The 20,476-nt window shown below is 48.9% G+C and overlaps 1 protein-coding gene across 4 annotated transcripts in view; it reads left to right on the plus strand.

Annotated features, from left to right (window-relative positions):
- Positions 1–20,476, plus strand: part of fam184b (family with sequence similarity 184 member B) — a 36,256-nt gene that overhangs the window by 7,318 nt on the left and 8,462 nt on the right. For all 4 annotated transcript variants that reach the window (XM_035416501.1, XM_035416503.1, XM_035416502.1 and 1 more), the window contains exons 2-13: positions 5,956–6,714; positions 8,270–8,405; positions 9,445–9,596; positions 11,699–11,905; positions 13,835–13,945; positions 15,247–15,330; positions 16,016–16,137; positions 16,473–16,596; positions 17,506–17,697; positions 18,262–18,415; positions 18,683–18,813; positions 19,657–19,838. In XM_035416501.1, coding sequence (XP_035272392.1) covers positions 5,956–6,714; positions 8,270–8,405; positions 9,445–9,596; positions 11,699–11,905; positions 13,835–13,945; positions 15,247–15,330; positions 16,016–16,137; positions 16,473–16,596; positions 17,506–17,697; positions 18,262–18,415; positions 18,683–18,813; positions 19,657–19,838 — 2,354 coding nt within the window. The remainder of the gene's footprint in view (positions 1–5,955; positions 6,715–8,269; positions 8,406–9,444; positions 9,597–11,698; positions 11,906–13,834; positions 13,946–15,246; positions 15,331–16,015; positions 16,138–16,472; positions 16,597–17,505; positions 17,698–18,261; positions 18,416–18,682; positions 18,814–19,656; positions 19,839–20,476) is intronic.

The raw sequence follows: 20,476 nt of genomic DNA on the forward strand, positions 1-20,476 counted from the left end.
TAAGCTTCTAGTGGGCAATGATGATTGCGATTTTGCAAGTTGCTAGCGGTTTCGAGGGTGCAGGGGGTGACCTTCATTATGACTGCGATTTTGCACATTGCTGGGGGTTTGGGGGGGGGGGTAATTTTTGTTACACACTGCAAACCCAGCACTCAACCTCCAGAATCCTGGGGGGGGGGGGGGGCTACCACAGAATTCCATTGACCTCTTATGCTACCCCTACTGTTTTAGTTTTGATTCCAAGAATAAATTCACATATTTGGTCAGAATCACTTGGTGTTAATGACAGGATGAATTCTTCTCTCGAGTCTTTTGAGAAATGATGCGCTTGCTGAAGTCGCTCTTGTCGTGTGCTTGTGAGATTGTGTGCTTGTGAGCAAATTATCCTCGCGGATCTTAAACGCGCCAGCGATGCTCAGCGCAGTTTGTTATCAAGATTTTTTAACAGATTTGGCAGACAAGCGAACGAGCGGCGGCAAGCGGATATTAATCAGAGCTGAGCTCAACTCATTTCACTGCTGGATGAGAATAGCTCGGTTTGCACCGGTTGTTCATTGGGCTGTCGTTGCAAGACCATATATCAACAATGCAAGGTTGGATGGTGAAATTACAGTCATTTTTCATTTAATTGGTGAGTAAAGATTACCCCCCCCCCCCCCCCCCCCCCAAAGCACGCTATGGTATCTAGTTTTATCTACTGGACCATTAAATAGTCATATTCTTTTATTTTACATGTTGGACATTGTTGTAAATATGTGGCTTAGTGTGCTTTTATGACCATATATATTTTTTTTGTGATGTGTTACATGCTATAGAAAATGTTCAGCTGCACAGCTGGCCTGAAACGTTGACCGATTTTATTTACAAGCTAAGTATCCCCTCCTATAGAAATTTTAAAATAACGTAATACATTTGCGATAGCTCCCTCCCGAGCTGAGACAGCGTTTGCTGTTCAGCATTATCAATATGCGGTCTGATAGTAGTGAAGTGTAAATTGGAAAACCTGGCTGTGAAATTGTTTATGGTAGCGCGCGCCTCACGGTGTCTGTACGGTTAGGCGTATTGATTCGCGCACAGCATGCTTAATTTGCGAGGAAGCCCAGCGGGTGGGAACTTAATTGGCGATAGCGAACTGCCTTAAATACAGGACTTGTGCACTGTGCGTTGAGGCAGAACGTACACACACGGGGGCTGTTTTTACGTGATTTAGCGGCGACGCCACGGTGCGATTCTGCGCGTCGGTTAACGGTAAACGGGCCTCCAGTTGCCGATGGGAATCCCGCCGGAAGGATTCCGGAACTCTGAGAAATGAGCATTCTGGGAGCACGGCAGTCGACTGTCGACTGTGACCCGTCTGCTCGGACCGATCGAACGCTCAGACGTGCAGTGACGCAAGTCGCCAGACCTTCACTTATTGGCCCGTACATATGTATTTACTGTACATCACTGTGCTCAATTTTAATCGGTTTCAGATCAAATGGTGATTTTTCTCAGAAAAATCGTAGAGCAGAGTTGGGTCCTTCAGCAAACTCAGAGAATATGGAAGTGCTATGTAAGTGATTGTCTATGAGTAATGTCACATAGCCAAAAAAAACCCAGAATGCTTCAGTTACATATTAAATTCTGCTGGTCCTGTTCACCATTCTATAACCCCTATCTGAGAATATGCCCCCCCCCCCCCCACTCTGAAATGGAATGAAATCCTTGCCACTATTTTTGGGTGGGGCGGGCATGACATCTCAAAATGCAGCAGCTAAGAAGGTCAGTCTTCAAAACTCAAGCATTTCCCAAGATTAAAATAAAAGCCTGCGTGTTATCAATGGCTTGCAGTCTTGGAGGAAAAGGATGATTTATCTCTCAGACTTAGCAGTGAGAGGCCTGTTCTGTGAGGGAACTGCTTGATAAAATAAGAAACTTTATAAAGATTATTACTGGAGTAGGAGCACTTGTGTTTATTGAAGTCTTGTGTGCTTGTGTCGCCTGTGCATGTGTGTGCATGCATGCATATGTGTGTGTGTGTGTGTACATGTGTGCATGTGTTTGCATGCGTGTGCATGTGTGTTTGTGAGTGTGTGTGCATGCATGTGTGTGTGTGTGCATGTGTGCACACAGAGGTGAGTGTGAATGTGTGTGTGAGTGAGTGTGCATGCGTGTGGGTGTGTGTGCATGTGTGCACACGGAGGTGAGTGTGAATGTGTGTTTGTGAGTGTGTGCATGCATGTGTGTGTGTGTGCATGTGTGCACACGGAGGTGAGTGTGAATGTGTGTGAGTGCGTGTGCATGCACGTGTGTGCGTGCACATGTGCAGGCTTTAGTGCCACACTGTTTTTGGCACCTCATCCGTCATGACTGCTGTCGTTAACGTAGCAATAATAATTATCCACACTGTCATCAGTCACCTCTTATTCCTTCTGTTCTTGGGAGCCTTTACTGGACGGATCCAGTCGACGTGTCATTTGAACAGTGTCCTGTAGATGTGTCGTTTTAACGGATCCAGTAGACGCCTCCTTTTTTACGCGGATCCTGTAGACGTGTCGTCTGCAGTGTCCTGTAAGAGCTGAAGGTTTCCCTCCGCGCGCTTCCCTCATTACCGATGCACAGGCCCAGCGGGGGTGGGGGGGGCAGGCATGAAAGATGCCCGGGGGCAGCTGGGCCCGTATCCGTGACCGGGGACGCCAGACGAATGTGAATGTGGCGGGATCCGTGCAGGTAGCTGGCATTACCGCTGGGGCCAAAGGTCAAAGGTCGCGTGCTCCGGCGGTCCCCACGCCGCATAGCTGAAATGATTTAGGATTAGGAAGGACTTCATTAAGGAGCTCTCTCTCTCTCTCTCTCTCTCTCTCTCTCTCTCTCTCTCTCTCTCTCTCTCTCTCTCTCTCGCTCTATCTCTCTCGCACTCTCTGCCTCTCTCTCTTTCTCACTCGATCACTCCCTCTGGCTCTCTCCCCGTCTCTCTGTCTCTATCTCTCTCTCACTCTTTCTCTGTCTCTTTCTCTCACTCTTTCTGTCTCTTTCTCTCTCTCACTCTACACCTTCTTGCTGTTGGGGCACAGGCTACAGAAAGAGCTGAAATATGCTAATTTCATACTGCACAGTAATAAAAGTGTAGATTTTCAGCATCAGGTCAGGCAACTGGAGGTGGTTTGGCTCTAAATATAATAACCATTAATATGACACCGGAATCATTGAAGAATGCTACCGCACATAATGAAAGACTTAAAAAAAAACCCTTTCCTGTGAAATCTCATCCAAATCTAATCCTTCACATAGCACAATAAATATATGTATTTTAAGCAACTGCTTCAAATATGTGCTTTGCTTTGAAATTTTAAGCCACATTACACATCTGTGAAAAATTTTTATTTCATAATTTAAAAAGCTTCCGCAAACAAAAAGAAGGTCATGTTTGCTATCTGGATAGCACGAAGTTAAGAACAATCTGCACTCTGCAGTTTTATTTAAGGTAACCACCAACTCAAACTGATAGCACAGGGAATTCGAGCCCTGTCAAGTATATTAGCCTACAGGCCAAACTGTTCACCGTACGATCCTGTTTTATATCGCTGTAAACAGCATTTATGTTGAGTGCGCTATTAATATTTGATGCGTTTTAGTTGGGGCTGTACCTGCAGTGGTGCGCTGTGCTGATGGTGCTGCTGAATGTGCACAGCCAATCAGGGAGGGCTACGGCATTGGCCCCGCCCCATGTTTAAACCTGACGGTGAGTCATGAGAGGCCGGTTTGACCCCTGTGACCTCTGTAATCCGTCACAGTCTGTGGGGCACCGTCGTATAACGGGAGTACCGTGGGATAAGAGAGACGTTAGAGGCGGCGAAAGCGTGAGGTGGCACGAGGGGGGCCAGACTGGGGGCAGGATCTGCATCTTTTCTCTCTTTTACAGACAGGAAGTTATCGTGCGTCCATCGTCCATTTCTGTGTGTCTGTTATGCTCGTGAAGTACAGGTGTAATAAATCATGGTTCAACCTTGAAAAAGGGTATAATGATAATAATAATGATGATGACGATGTAACATTTCAGGCATTAGGCTGATGCTGCAGTGACTTACAATGAGTGCAGGTAAAGACACAGCCTGGACTCGTTAATCACCTCCATCCCCAGTAGTGATGAATGAGAGTGCAGTGGCCAGGCCACAGCACCCCTGCGATGGGCAATCCTTTCCCTTGTCACTAGAACACGAGTGTCAAACTCCTAACTTGGGGGGGGGGGGCTGTAGAATCTGCTGGTTTTTGGTGTTTCAGAATCAGCTATTCTTTTCAGCTGTTGATTGGCCAAAGCAGTGGTGACCAGCCCTGTTCCTGGAGATCTACCATCCTGTAGGTTTTCACTCTAACCTTAACAAATCACACCTCATTCATCAGCTGGAGGTCTTTGTTGAGCCGCTAATTAGTAGAGTCAGGTGTGCCAAATTAGGGTTGCAGGAACAGGGCTGGTTACCACTGGGCTAGAGAGTCCAAACACCTTGTTTTCAAGGCCTTAATTTTCCACTGATTAAAAGGAAAGCAAAAAAAAAAAATGCAGACACTGCAGCCCTCCAGGACTGGAGTTTGACGCCCCTGCGCTGGAATCAGAAGACAGGGAAGGGAAGGTAGAGAAATGATTTTTTTGGGGGGGTAGGGCAGGGGTGCACAACAAATGGGATCGATCCAGTTCAGGATTTTGTTTAATGATTTATTTAGCTGACGTTAATGACGTTTTTTTTGGAAGCACCAGCTGCAGCTGCAGACTGAAAGTGTATCCTAATTTTGCTGTGCTCAAGTACAGGAGTGAGCCAGCACAGTTTATAGTGCTCACTGAATATTAAAGTTAAGGTAAGTGGTTGAAAAAAAACAAAACAGACCAGGCCATAGACAGGACCCCAGTTTTGCACCCCTTGGACAGGGAAATATCAGATGGATTGTGGGGGGGTGGGCGTCCTCTTTCGAGAAAGATTTGAACCAGCAACCCAAGGATTCCTCGTATTTTGCTCTACAGCCCTCTGCTCTACCTGCAGAGCTGCTGAAGGGTTGGAGGCAGGAAGGCTGCTATGGTACGGTGTTGCTGATGGCACTAATAGTTTTATTTTTTAATTAGCAAATACTACCATTTGATGCATGAAAGTACAAAACCAGATGTTCAAGCACAGAGGCCTGCCCACAGAATGGGAAGTAAAATGTGGAACATACATAAAATTTGGAAGAATGATCAGACAGTTGAATTGCAACTAAAACTATATTGTTGAGTATATTGCGAAAAGGCACAATATTATAAAGCTATATGAGGTAAAGTTGGTGAGTTAGAAGTGGCAGTGATACATTTTGTAATAATGGTATCGATCTTGGCTTATGGTACATTACATCTATATATTCTGCCTGTATTATGTTTTCATATTTTTTACCCTTCATTCAGATCCATTACTTTCATGAGATGTGCTTTCTTACTCTCAAAAGCGATCTATTCCCTTCTGAATATGACCAGTTTTCTTCGTTCAATATCTTGTTACTCCCGTATACAGTTGCAATAATATACTGTCATTATGTCTCTTTTTAAAGATGGACGCAATATCTCGAACAGTGTTGCAATCCGAAGAAAAAATTGATTTTTTGTAACCATTAAACTGGTGTACCTAGAGCACTTATTTTTCTTATTTCTTGGCTTCATTGTATTACCTTGGTAAATAATAACAATAAATCAATACATTTTAGTCTTTTTTAAAAAAATTTTTTACTGACCACCTTGGTAACCAACTCAATTGAGTTGTCTGTTAATGGTAAAAATAATTTGATTACAATGCAATTCTGTATCACTGTTATGCTATGCTATGCTATGCCATGCCATGCTATGCTATGCCATGCTATGCTATGTTCTGCTATGTTATGCCATGTCATGATATGTTATGCTATGCTATGTATGTAATGTTATATTACTGTATGTTATGTTATGTTATGTTATGTTAGGTGATCTACTCCCTGAACACCAAGAATGAGGAGCACGAGGCGGCGCTCCTGTCCCTGGAGGAGTCCCACCAGGAGGAGCTGCGGCGGGTCATGGATGAGGCTGAGCGCAGGGGCCGCCCCGTGGAAGAGGAGGAGGAGGTGGGAGGAGGCGAGGGGGAGCTGAGGAGGCGCCTGCAGGCCCTGGAGGGCTCCCTCGAGGAGCAGCGGCAGCTGAACTCGGAGCTGCGGGCGGAGTTCGACGCCTACCGGGAGGAGGTGGAGGAGCGAGCCGCGGCGGCGGCCGTCTCCGAGGAGGAGCTGGGCACGAGGAGGGAGCTGGAGGCCAGGCTGGAGCAGCTGGGCAGGCTGACGGAGCAGCTGGAGGAGGAGAAGGAGGAGGCGCAGGCAGAGGCCGAGCGAGCCAAGGAGGAGGCGCGGCAGCTGAGGGAGGAGCGCGAGGAGCTGAGCAGGAGCGCGGCGGGCGAGCTGGCCCTGCGGCAGGAGCTGGAGGCCCTGCGGGAGGAGAACCAGCGCCTGGAGGAGGCCTGTCGCAGGACAGTGAGCGAGCTGGAGGAGGTGCAGAGGGAGGAGCAGGAGGCGCTGCGGAGGGGTCTGCAGGAGGCCCTGGCGCAGTGGCAGCAGAGGGAGCAGGAGCAGGAGAAGGCCCAGCATGCTTTGCTGCAGGAGAGGCTGGCCAGGATGCAGGAGGACCTCGAGGCCACCACAAAGAGGCTGGCAGAGTCCAAGAGGCACTCCCTGAAGGCACAGGAGAGGATTCAGGTACGGACACAAACATGGAGGAGAGGCTGGGGGGAGACCCGGGCTCTGTGCAATCAGTTTAAGTCTCGCATTATTCCTGCCAGTGTTCATTAAACCCCCAGATACAGATATAAGCTTTATAAATTGCATAATTTATAAATAGGGAAATAATCGCATTTCCTTTTTGATGTTAAGTAGGGCTCACGTTGTAGATTTCCCACTGTCCTGAAATTGATATTCACTTCAAGTCCACTTCTAATTTGGCAGCCCAAAAAATGGATGCATCACTGATTGGTTAATATGTAAATCTCCATTTTACTTACATAAGCAACATTATCTCCCAAAGACCCATACCAAATCCTCCTGTAGTTGACACTAAGCTCTTTGTTGCCTTAAAGTAAAAAAAAAAAGAAAAAAAACCTTAAAACGTTCAACTGGCTTTCTCGTGGAATAGCTTCCGTCAATGATATCTCTACACATTCACTGATAGTTGCCGCAATTGAAGGAGGATTGGCGTCATTACAGAACGATTCGGCCCGCCTTGGCTCCGGCCTGGAGAAATTGGCCTTTCCGTGACGGCTGAGCCTCGTCACCGAAGCTTACGAATCCACGGGAAAAAAAAAACGTCTCCGTCTTCCTCCTTCTTCTTGTTGCCGCTCTTTTAGAATTTATTGTGCGACAGTCGAGCGGTGTTTTGAGGTTAAATGCATCTTCCAACCCGGCTCCGGCTGTTGTTAGCGGCGAAGATGACAGGGTTCCATTACCACAAGCGGCAATTAGCGGGGCAACACAGCTGCGAGACCGGGGCAGATGGCGGCGTGCGTCGCGCCTCCTCGTCGTTGAATAGCCGAGAGGCGACATTAGCCGCAGCCGTGGCGTCGGTGACGTTCGGAGAGCTCGGTCCTCCCCCTCCTCCGACGTCGATCGGTCGAGGGGATGGCGGTTTCCACCCCCGCATGCTGATCAGATTTTCCTGGAGAGGGAAGGCGAGGGAAATCGAGATTTAAAAAAAAAAAAGAGAGAGAGAGAGAGAGAGAGAGAGAAACACGGTGAAAATGAAAGCTGAACAGGAGGTCCTCATTTGGGATGCAGCGTGCGTGGGTGTATATTTTATTCCTGGCTAGCTCCTGTGCTCAGTCTCTCACTCTCTCTCTCTCTCTCCCTCTCTCTTTCTCTCCCCTCTTTTTCTCTCTCTCTCTCTCTCTCGCTCGCACTCGTCTCTCCCCTCTCTGTTTCCTCGTCAATTTCGGTTTTAAAAATAACATCCTCCGCAATTATCCGACAACACGAGAAACAATTTGAAAATCTCCAATGTGTCTGGAACCCCTCCCTTCTCAAATGGCTTGCTTTAGGGTGTCACTAAACCACAGTCATTGTTTCTGTTTTTATCCCCCCCCCCCTTCCCATTACCCTCCCCCCTCCCACCCCGACCAGAGCTGTAAAGCTGACTCAAGTTGTCCTCTTTGAAGCTGTACAGTTAATTAGCTTTTCTGGTCCCAGCGAGGTCTGTTTATACCCAGCTTGTTATCAGGGGGCGAGAGGGCGGTTTTTACCCAGAATGCACCTGTGTCGTTAGGACCTGGAAGGTCAGCTGGAGGAGGCCCGGCGGAGATTCGCGGGGGCGGAGACGGAGGCGCAGAAGGCGGAGGAGGAGCTGGCCGTGGCCAAGGAGAGGCTCCTCCTGCAGGAGAACGAGCTCCTTTGCAAGTCGGGTAAGCGCTGACCCCTTGACCCCTGACCCCTGACCAGCCTGTCCTGGATCAGCCAGTGCCTTCACAGTACTTTACTTGAAGCCATTAGCAACTATTCTCATACAGAGCCATTTGCACAGCCAACAGCCATACCAGCCTGTACTCTTCCCATGCCAAACTGCCGAAGCTAAGCAGCCATACCACCCTGTACTCTTCTCATGCCAAACTGCTGAAGCTAAGCAGCCATACCACCCTGTACTCTTCTCATGCCAAACTGCCGAAGCTAAGCAGCCATACCACCCTGTACTCTTCCCATGCCAAACTGCTGAAGCTAAGCAGCCATACCACCCTGTACCCTTCTCACGTTAGACTGCAGAAGCTAAGCAGGTGTAGGCTTGGTTAGTACCTCGATAGGTCACCTGCAGCCTGGGGGAACATATGAAAACTCAAACTGTGTAAAGCCCGGACCCTTTTTTTTAATTTTCCCGCGACAGGACATTTATCTACCTGGCTCCGTCCTGCGGGCTGGCTCCGACGGGTCATTATCGCCGCTGCGCTTTGATTGATGGCGCCCCTCACGTTTCGCTCGTGCGTGGCAGAGCGGCGGGCCGAGGCGCTACATAACGGTGTTCTCCTGAGACGGGCGGAGTACGCTCCGTTCACCGATGAGCCAAAAAACGCGGGCGCCAGTAACTGCAGGGCACCTGGTCTTTATGTGTGGGCGGCAGGGTAGTATAGTGGCTAAGGAGTTGGTCTTGTAACCTAAAGGTTGCAGGTTCGATTCCCTGGTAGGACACTGCCATTGTACCCTAGAGCAAGGTACATAACCTGCATTGCTTCAGTGTATATCCAGCTGTATAATTGGATACAATGTAAATGCTGTGTAAATAAAAGAAAACGCTGTGAAAGTCGTTCTGGATAAGAGCGTCTGCTAAATGCCTATAAGTGTGTGCCCACCCTGACCGCGTGCCTCTGGTTTAAAGGCCATTGTCAGGTCGCCCGGGAAACGGAGCTGCGTTTTTACCCAGTCTCCTCTCTGTTATCTCTTCTCCCCGCGCAGAAGAGCTGCTCAGCCAGTGCTCGTCTCAGAGCAGGGTGTCGGAGGAGGCCGAGGAGCTGCGGGCACAGGTGGCACACCTGCAGAAGCAGGTGAAGGAGCTGGAGCTGCAGACCAGCGGGAAGACCAGCGACCACGCCCGACAGGTCAAACAGGTACGGGTGAGGTCATCAAACTGGGCGGGGCCCCGTCAGTGGGACAAGAGTGTTAACAGAGCTCTGGTGAGGATATTGATACTTTATAATAACAATAATAATAATAATACATTTTATTTGTATAGTGTTTCTCATACATATATTTTCAATACATAATGCTTTGTATGACATAGAAACAGTAATAAAATGTTATCAGTAGAGGTACAAATAAAACTGTTACATCAATAACAGTAACAGTACAAATCTAGTATATATATATACAGTTCATATATATATATATATATATATATATATATATATATATATATATATATATATATATATATATATATAATTAAAATGATGAAATAAATAAATAGTACATAATATAAAATAAGTAATCTAGGTAAAAGCCAGAGTGAAGAGGTGAGTTTTAAGCTGGCTTTTAAAGCTGCTTACAGAGCCTGACTGTGTGATATATGGCGGTAACTCCATAGCCTGGGAGCATAAAAACTGAAAGGAGCCTCTCCTCTCCTCTTTTACTGTAACTGACTCCCGGTACTTCTGGCAAACAGGCACTAGGAGATCTAAGAGCTGGACGAGGCACACATTCGGACAGGCACTAAGAAAAGTGTGAAGGCGCAAGACCATTGAGAGCTTTAAAACCCTGTAAAAGGACCTTAAAATCAATTCTGCTGTATAGCCCCACACAACGCTTTAACCCTCACACCTGGAGGTGTGTGTGTGTGTTCTGCCAGTGGCTTTGGAACATCATGGCACCTGGAAGTACTGATCTGATATAAGCGTGGCATCTTAAATGGTCAAGAGGTTCCATGGTGAACGTAATTTTATAATGCCAATTTCTGAGTCAGGAAGAAAATCACATTTCCATGCAGCTTAAGTGCATGCCCCACCAGAACAGAGCAGAAACTGCTGTCCTTTAGTTACTGAACACTATTGTCGACATAACAAATGACTGTAAAAATGGTCATGGCCTACACAAAAAGCCGGCTGATTTGTCTGTAATTGTCAGTGCTGATGTGTCTGTAGTTGTCAGTACCAATGTGTCTTTGGTCCCACAGCATGTGGAGGCCCTGTCCCGAAGTGTCTGTAGTTGTCAGTGCTGGCATGTCTGTGGTTAGTGTTGATGTTTGTAGTTGTCAGTACTGACGTGTCTAGTTGTCAGTGCTGATGTGTCTGTGGTCCCGCAGCATTTGGAGGCCCTGTCCTGGTGTGTCTGTAGTTGTCAGTGCTGATGTGCCTGTAGTTGTCAGTGCTGGTGTGTCTGTGGTTGTCAGTGCTGACGTGTTTGTAATCCCACAGCATGTGGAGGCCCTGTCTTGACGTGTCTGTACTGACGTGTCTGTAATCCTGCAGCATGTGGAGGCCCTGTCCTGATGTGTCAGTACTGACGTGTCTGTAACCCTGCAGCATGTGGAGGCCCTGTCCTGATGTGTCAGTACTGACGTGTCTGTAATCCTGCAGCATGTGGAGGCCCTGTCCTGATGTGTCAGTACTGATGTATCTGTAATCCCGCAGCATGTGGAGGCCCTGTCCTGATGTGTCAGTACTGACGTGTCTGTAATCCTGCAGCATGTGGAGGCCCTGTCCTGATGTGTCTGTAGTTGTCAGTGCTGACGTGTCTGTAATCCCGCAGCATGTGGAGGCCCTGTCCTGATGTGTCAGTACTGACATGTCTTTAATCCTGCAGCATGTGGAGGCCCTGTCCTGATGTGTCAGTACTGACGTGTCTGTAGTTGTCAGTGCTGACGTGTCTGTAATCCCGCAGCATGTGGAGGCCCTGTCCTGATGTGTCAGTACTGACGTGTCTTTAATCCTGCAGCATGTGGAGGCCCTGTCCTGATGTGTCAGTACTGACGTGTCTGTAGTTGTCAGTGCTGACGTGTCTGTAATCCCGCAGCATGTGGAGGCCCTGTCCTGATGTGTCAGTACTGACGTGTCTGTGGTTGTAAGTGCTGACGTGTCTGTAATCGCGCAGCATGTGGAGGCCCTGTCCTGATGTGTGTGGGTGTCAGTACTGACGTGTCTGTAATCGCGCAGCATGTGGAGGCCCTGTCCTGATGTGTGTGGGTGTCAGTGCTGACGTGTCTGTAATCGCGCAGCATGTGGAGGCCCTGTCGGCGCAGAGGCAGGAGCTGCAGAGGGCTCACGCCGAGGAGCTGTGGCACACCCGGCGGCAGGCGGAGGAGGAGAAGAGCCGTCTGAAGGAGCAGCTGAGGAAGAGGCTGGAGGAGATGATGAAGAAGCACGCCGCCGAGCTGAGGAGCGCGCACGCCACCGCCGAAACCGAGCGGAAGAAGGCGCAGCGGGTGAGAGAGCGCCCCCCTTTGAGGGTCCCGCGCAAAACACCCTAATTACCGTCCGAGTTAGAGACAGGGGAGCCCAAGGATTCCCAACAGTCCCCGTATTCATCCGAAAAATCCTTTGTTCCATATTACTGAGGGCCACAGATGGAACCAGTGTGATAAATAACCAAAACTACACTCTCAGAATGGATGCGTTAGTATCAACACACTTTCTGTGTCACTATTTTTGTGTTACTCTGAACACATTTTGTGTCAGTGTTACTACTTGTTTGGCAAATATACAATTTATGTGTTACAAAGGGAGGCTTTTTAATGCAGACTGTTGAATTTAACACAAAATGTGTTGTCCTTAAGTCGACGATGGAGGTGTGTTAAAAATAACACTGCCTTTGAGAGTGTCTGTGGTTTTAAATGGATAACAGCACCCGTAATAACACCTGTCCCCTGGTCAACAGTTTAATCAGAATCCACTCGCCGGCATTAAATCTAGTCACTGGGGTGGGAGCTGGGAAAGGGAACGTTGCCAAAATCGACAGCGGCCTCGTGCACTAGACCCCCCCTGACCCCCCCACTGCCGAAAACGGCGCACCCCAGAGCTGTAAAACTGTCCGCTTCACGGGAAGAAACCGATATTTTCCAACCAATCAAATCATCTGTGTGAAGGCACAGTCTGAGGGTGAAGGCGGTGATTCAAACGTGAGTTGTGAGTCACAGAGCAGCGGTTGAATAGTGACAGTGGACATCTGTCAAATACGCCACACGCACCGCCACAAACTGTCACTAACTGTCACAAACTGCCACAAACTGTCACAAACTGCCACAAATCGCCCCTCCGAGAGTCTGGCTACTGTCTGAGCGGTTAGCCCCTGGAATGGCCATTAGGTGCTCACAGGAAGTAGTTTTTCCAGGGTCCTGAGGCTGAAGACACCGTCACTGCCCTTGCGTTTTCCTCCCTGCTGCTGCCTGTTAATGTTCAGCAGCTTCGCCAGTTACTAAAAACAGATTTAAAAAAATTAAGACTAAGCTGTGTTTTTATTTATTTTTTAACCATGACTCCAGAGATTTAGATTTACATGATGCTGTGATAATGGAAGGTTCCAGCCACCCACTACTCAGCTTGGTAAAAAGGCTTCTAAGTTCCCCACACCCTCGGCCTGGGAGTAGCTCACAGAGGGAGCTTCAGCTAACTGACCTGGTTACTCCCGGAGAATTTAAATCCATTGTAAAAGAGCAGAACACTTGATGCTATTGGTCACTCTAACTGTTTTTGAACTTAAAAATTTTTTAAAACTATATTGCGTTATTGATTCTGTGTAATGTATTTGTGTGCTTGGGTATCTGTGTGAACCAGGGAGTTGCTTCAAAAGATCTGTGCTCAATCAACCTACCCTGTATAAATAAAGGTTAAATAAAAAATAAAAAATTAGAATGCATATGTCAGCGTAGAATTTGTTTGAGATGCTTTCATAAGCACCCGTTGCTTTTTCAGCCACCGTTTCAGCCACAAGTCGCGCACAGTGGCCCTGATTTAATGTAATGTATCACCGCAGGCCCGCGCCTCCCCTGAGACACCGCAATAAGAGGCGCGTACGAGCCAAGGCCTTTATTCTTCCTCAAAGCCAGACTAATGGCAGAGCGAGGAACGGCCGTTCAGACCGCGGCTGAATATAAATTAGATTTGAAATTGAATCTATTCATTTGTTGTTGCTGTTGTGGTTCATCAGGGCTGTAGATTAAGCATCACACCACCCAGCCCTCGCCCCCCCCCCCCCGCCCCCCCCCCCCCGCCCCACACCCCTCGCCCCACGCCCCCGCCCCACGCCCCACGCCCCCCCCGCCCCTCTGTGCTCTAAGCGTCTCTCCCGCACACAGCCCGTGGTGGGGAGGGTATTGATTAGGTTCGTCGTCTTGTTTTTTTTTTTTTGGTCACAGGAGCACAAGGCACAGGTGGAGGAGGTGAAGCGCAGGAGCGAGGAGGAGCGCCAGGAGGTGGAGAGAGAGAGGGAGGAGCTGCAGAGGAGGCTCCAGGAGTCCGTCCGCCCGGTCAGCTTCCTGTTACCTGCGACCGGGATCCACCCCCCGCCAACCGTTCGCCAACCAATCACCAACCATTTCCCAACTCTTCACAGACCAACTTTGACAGGGCAGTGCCCACAAATTTTTGTTTTATGAGTCCACAGTATTCCAATCTGGCATCAACAGCCTCGAACCATCCGTTGATCATCAAACCAAACAGCTCCAAACCATATGCTATTCTTCAAACCATACTTCAAGCTCCAAACCATACTTCACGCTTCAAAATATACTTTATGCTTCAAACCGTCCTTTGTGCTTCAAATCATACGCAGTAAAATGCTCAGTGTTAACTCTTACAGAGTACATATGGTCCCTATTGGACTCATCTGAATTGAATTAACACAGAAGCATAAAGTACACATTTTACTGCGTGCTTTATGCTTCGTGCCATACCTTAGGCTGTAAACCATAGCCTGTACTCCAGACCATACTTTATGCTTTATGCTTTCTTCCATTGTTTTCAGCTCCTGCCCTTGCAGTGAAGGGTTAGGCGCAGAGCACCAGTATATCAGTCTGATTTATTGACCGGTTTATTTATTTAAGCATGTAGCGCGGTTCGAGCGGAGTTCAGATGCAAATGCGTACATGTGCGCGCTCCCGTCACTGGAACGACGGGGAAATCTACGCAAGCGAACGCTGAATGAGACACACAAAAAAAAAAGTGCCCCTGCAAGCTGTTGGGTTATTGGGTTATTTCCCGAAAGTAACATTACGGGATTTTTCATTTCTGGGCGGCTTCTGTGATGTAATTTCAGTTTTACTGCATCATGGCTTCAACCCGGCCAGTCTTTGTGTGCAATGAAGGATACTTTAGATTTTTTAGATATTCTGTGATTCGTGACCTGAAGCTGGTAATTACACTCCACAGCAGCTTGTACAGCTACATTATGCCTCTGGAGGTTTTGTTTATATCGTTTGATTATTCCCCAGTAAAACTATATTTAATATTTTCAGTTGGACTGTTCCCTGTGGTGCATGCAGTCAAATAATCACAGTGCTCCTCAGAACACTCCACTCTAGGAAAGAAACACTGGCAAGATATAACATTTTAATAAAGTTAATGCTTATAATTGTGCATAAAATTATGTTAGATAAATATATAAAAATACCTAAATTACATAATATTATACATTATATAAATGATGAATATAAAATAATGATAGTAGCATGTACTGAAACTATATTTGATGTTCCTATATATTTGAACGTGTTATTCAGTGTAATAGAGTATATTTTGAATGTATGGCGATATATATGCTTGTTGCCAGGTTACCCCCGGAGGACAGCTGCCCTGCTGTGCCAAAGTGAGAGAGGAGCTGGAGCAGGCACTGCTCACCATGAGGCAGACTAAGGTACAAGAGCCACGCCCTGCCCTGCCCAGATCCCGCCCTACCCAACCCACTCAACCCCACCCTGCCCCCACCCAACCACACCCTGCCCCACCCCACCATAACCCACCTAGCCCCAGCCAACTGGAATGCAGAGCCCTGTTCTCTCTCACACACACTTTCTTTCACTCTCTCTCACACACTTTCTCTCTCACACACACACTTTCTCTCACGATCTTGCTCTACCTCACCCTCCCTGTCATTCCACTCTCCCTGCATCTTGCACTCTTCCTCTACCCTTTTCTCTCTCCCTTTCTTTCTCTCTCTCACTGTTTCCACCTCTCCACTTTAAATTGCATATCTATTTGCAGGAGTTGTGCAATTTACATCTGAGATATACTGTATTGTGCAGTGAAACAACTATGGTGACATTGCTTTACACCAATATAGGTATTAGTTTTTCATATATCTCTCTTGTCTTTAAATAGATTTTTTTGTGAGACACAAGCTGAAAAACAAGCATTGTTTTTCTGCTTGAGCAAGAAAACAAGCGCCATTTTTCTAGCTGCCCTAACTTGAAAATGTTTTGTCGATGTTTATTAAATATTAAAGCCTAATTAGGGCTGTACACCCTCTGCTACAGACTCAGACTCTTTGTATGGAGAGATGCATGAACACTGTAAAATGGTGGCTAATGCATTTTCCCCAGGAAGACCTTGATCAGCTGAAAGAGAAACACCAAGCTGAGATTTCAGCTCTGAAGAAGGAAAAACTGACACTGGAAGACAGAATTTTAGAAAAGGCCCAGAAGTACCAGGAAGAAAAAAAGCGGTAGGTTGGACAGCTTGATTAATTGCAAACTGGTGGCGCGGAAGGAGAGATAAAGTTAAAATTTGCCGTTACGTAACGTACGATCTGGAAGCTGTTTTTTTTAATAACTAGCAAAGCAGAGAAGAAGCGATATGAGGTTTTTCTTCCTGAGATTCTTTTGATTGCTTCTCAAAAGGTCAATCTGCAAGTCAATCTACTAGAATGTCTTCAGCGCACTAGTTGAACAAAAATACGCACATGGGTAATTTTTTTTTTTTAAATCACTTGGCGGTCGGTGAATCGTTTCAGAACTGCAGGGCGCCTTTCGACGCGGCGCGTCTGTCTTTCCACTCCAGGTCGGAAAGCGAGGGCGAATTTCGGCGTCGCGAGCTCACGGAGCAGCACCTGGCGGCCCTCGCCCGCCTGCGCAGGGACAAGGACTCCGAAATCAAGGAGATAACGGAGAGCTTTCAGAGAAAGGTAAGGAGCCGGCGGCGGCGGTGGCGGCGGCGGCGGTGTCGGGGAGCGTGTATCAGAAAACAGCGGCGGGTAAACAGAGGTGGAAAATCCAGGTTCAGAAAGTAAAAGTCCTCCCCCAGTACTTTGTTCCAACCACCTGGATTCGCTAATTAGCGCAATTCTTCAGTCCAAGAGGCAGAACTAGTTAGTGGAATCAGCTGGCTGAGTTAATGGGTGGAAGAAATACATGGGGGCGACATAGCTCAGGAGGTAAGAGCGGTTGTCTGGCAGTCGGAGGGTTGCCGGTTCGATCCCCGCCCTGGGCAGTGTCGAAGTGTCCCTGAGCAAGACACCTAACCCCTAACTGCTCTGGTGAATGAGAAGCATCAATTGTAAAGCGCTTTGGATAAAAGCGCTATATAAATGAAGTCCATTTGTCATTTACATGGCAGGACTTTTACTTTCTGACCCCTGGACTTTCCACCTCTGTGAATAAACAGTGCGTTTCACAGCTGCTGCTGCTGCTGCCGCTGACTGTGGCGTCCCTCCTTCTCTCGCTGGCTGTACGAGTTTCCCGATAGCGTAGCGTAGCGCCGCTCTGCCATGCAGCGCACGTCCCCCATGATGCATCACTGCGACTGAGCCTCGGGGGCTTTCCCGCGCTCCGCTGAAACAAAACTGCTCACTCCCGAGTCACGACGGGAGCGAACGTCTTAGAGTGTGTGACGCTGAAGTGTTTTAACCAGCTTGATTGGACGTAGGCTATCTAACGTTGGAAAGAATGCCGTTGACAAATGAATTAATAATAAATAAATGCACTCCTCTTCTTGCAATAGCAGCTGAGATCCAAAAAAAAAAAAACGAAAAAACAATTTCACTCTCTAATTCTGTGTGGCTTGTTTGTTTGTGTTTTTTGTTTCTCGTCCGTAGCTGAAGCTGGAGGAGAAGAGGTTCGACTCTGTGGCAGATAAGAGGAGTAAGGGAGACTGCCACGCTGTCATAGACAGAGATAGCCTGGAGCAGGAAATCAAAAAAACCATGACGCTCAACAACAGCCTGAGGGCACAGCTGCAGTCCACCATTCAGGAGAGCGATCAGCTGATGCAGCTCCCGGACATGAAGGTAAAACCAGACGCCCTCCCGCTGCGTCCCCGAACCGGTGCCTCTGGGATGAGGGCGTTTCCCTTAATTACGCTTCCCAAGGAGGGCGTCGTCTGGGAAAAAACGTTCCTTCTTTCGCCTGCTGTCTAGCTTCTCTCATCCCGCCTGTTGCTATTAGCGAAACGTGATGATACTGACTGATTTGTGACTTGATGTATTTGCCAGTCATCACCTTATCGACGTGCGCTTTATTAACATTTGCCACTGGTTGACCTTTGACCTCACTGATGATGCCGTCCAACACATTGCCTTGTTGAATTGAACTTTTTGCAGGACGTCGATGTTACCATGGCAGCAGGTCTGGTGGCTTCCCATGCGACCATTAACCCTTTTACAAGGTGTGAGATCAGAAACATGCGATTAGAATGTTGAGTTAAGAATGCTGATGTCACAGTCACTACTGGTGACGGACAGCAGTGGAGTTCTAGAACACTGTCTGGGAGAGGCTGAGAGCAGCCCTTATACGGTCTGTGGTGCAGACTCACTACAGGGCAGCGCTGGCTGTGTGCGCCTGGTTCTGTGCAGGAGGTGGAGGGGAGGCTGCGGCAGCAGCACGAGGAGTCGCTCCGGGGGGACTGGCTGAGCCACCAGCAGGCCCTTCGTGCCCTGGAGGAGCGCAGCCAGGAGGAGGTGCAGGCTGAGAGGCTCCGGCAGCAGGCCCAGCAGAAACTGCTCCTGGGTAACCCCGCATGACACACCCCGCCCCCCACTGCGCTTCTTACGGGGGGGTTTTTACCTTTCCCAGAGATCACTGCATAACTGTCAGCCATCTTTACGCTCCCTGTTACTGACAAAGAAAACAGAGAAAAGGCGAAAATAAAATGTTCAAATAACGGTGAGTTATCTAATCTGGGGCCTGGGTGACAAGGCTTAAATAACTAAATACCTGCCAGTTTTTGAGTTTTGTACGTGTGTGTGTGTGTGTGTGTGTGTGTGCGCGTTGCAGACAGGCAGAAGGCGGAGCTCACCCAGCAGCACGCGGAGTGGTGCAGGCAGCTCACGCAGCGGCACATGCAGCAGATCGAGGACCTGCAGGCCGAGCTGCACACCCACACCCAGCTGGTGGCCCTGCAGCAAGTACGTAGGTGAGGCGGGGTGGCGCTGGTCCCGGATCAGCGGCCGGAACACCGGAGCCAGAGCGAGCGGCCGCTGGTCTCCTCCCTCCCACCTCCCGCGCTCCCTGATCAGAGAGCGGCGTCGGTGAGGGAGGGAGGGAGGGAGGGAGGGAGAGGGAGGAGGGGGTTTGGGGGGGGTGGTTTACAGACTGCACCGCTGTAATGTTCCGTCCCGCTGGATCCGTTTTAGTTTATGAGCTGTTCCAGGTAAGCTGGCCCGTGACGGGTCGTTTGGGGCAGGTAGTACAGTAGCAGCTTTGGAGTGTAACTGGGACCTGTTAGTGAGGCGCACTTTTATGACCTCATAATGAGAACTGGGCCTTTATAAATATTTGATGTTTCAAATGAAATTAGATTTGACCCAAAAAATGCAATGTTATTTGAAGCACACTGCAGCCTTGCAGGACAGGAGTCTGATCCTCTGGTCTGTATACTAGCATGTTTATCATGAGCTGTGCAGCTCACAGTTTGTCTGCGCTTGCTCTGGGCTCAAACTGCTCCTGCTTCTCCTCCTCCTCCTCTTCCTGCTCCTCTTTCTCTTCCTCCTCCTCCTTTTCCTCCTCTTCCGGCTCCTCTTTCTCCTCCTCCTGGTCCCCCTCCCCCTCTTCCTCCTCCCCTTCCCCCTCCTCCTCCTCCTCTTTCTCCTCTCCCTCCTGGTCCTCCTCCTCCTCCCCCTTCTCCTCCTACTCCTCCCCCTCCTCCTCCTGGTCCTCCTCCTCCTCCCCCTTCTCCTCCTCCTCCCCCTTATCCTCCTCCTCCTCCCCCTCCTCCTCCTTCTCCTCCTCCTCCCCCTCCTCCTCCCCAGGACTTTAAGCAGCAGAACCAGGCGCAGGCCTTTGAGCGGCAGCTGGAGGACAGCCGCGCGGAGGTGAGCGGCCTGCGGAGGGAGAACGGCGAGCTGAGGGAGCAGCTGGCCGCCCTGCAGTCCCAGCTGGAGGGCAAGACCCAGGAGCTGAGCCGCCTGCGGGAGGCCGAGCAGCAGCACAGGTGGGCGGGGCTTCCCCGCGGGGACCGCCCCCCGAACCGCCACGGGACAGGTCACTGCGCGTGCGTCCTTTCCCAAATCCAGTCCCTTCACACCGCGAGAAAAGATTTAGTGTGACCTCTCCGCACAGAAGCTCTCATAATCTGCTGCTGTCATCTTGCGACAACCCAGTTGGCAAACATATAGCGCTCACGAGCCTGCCATGGCAGTGCTGTGAGTCCACCACTAGTGGCCGCTGCTGCACAGATTTGCAAAACACTGGAGTGCCAACAGTTTGCCATAACGGTACGGTTGGTGCTTCCCTGCTGAACTAACTGAATCAACAGCTGAATGAACAGCTGCTAAGAACAAATCTCGCCTCTCATTTGTAGTTTTAGTTGCTGACATAGCAGGATAGCCATGACAACGATATATTCAAACTTTACTCCCAAAGTGCAAGTTGTACTTGGAGCTGTGGTACTATGGGCCTGTGCGTGTATCTGGAAACCAGGGGTGTGTGTTCGGTGTTGGCACTGTAAGCACCACTGTTACGTCCCTCCGCCTCAGGTGGGGGCGCTGGCCGTTTGGACACGCGTGTGTCTTGTTAACGTTAATTGTGAGCACCTGTGGCGGTGCCCTTTTAAGAAGCCTGGAGTCGGCT

This window comes from Anguilla anguilla, chromosome 5, assembly GCF_013347855.1.
Source record: "Anguilla anguilla isolate fAngAng1 chromosome 5, fAngAng1.pri, whole genome shotgun sequence".
In the NCBI taxonomy this organism is placed as follows: Eukaryota; Metazoa; Chordata; class Actinopteri; order Anguilliformes; family Anguillidae; genus Anguilla; species Anguilla anguilla.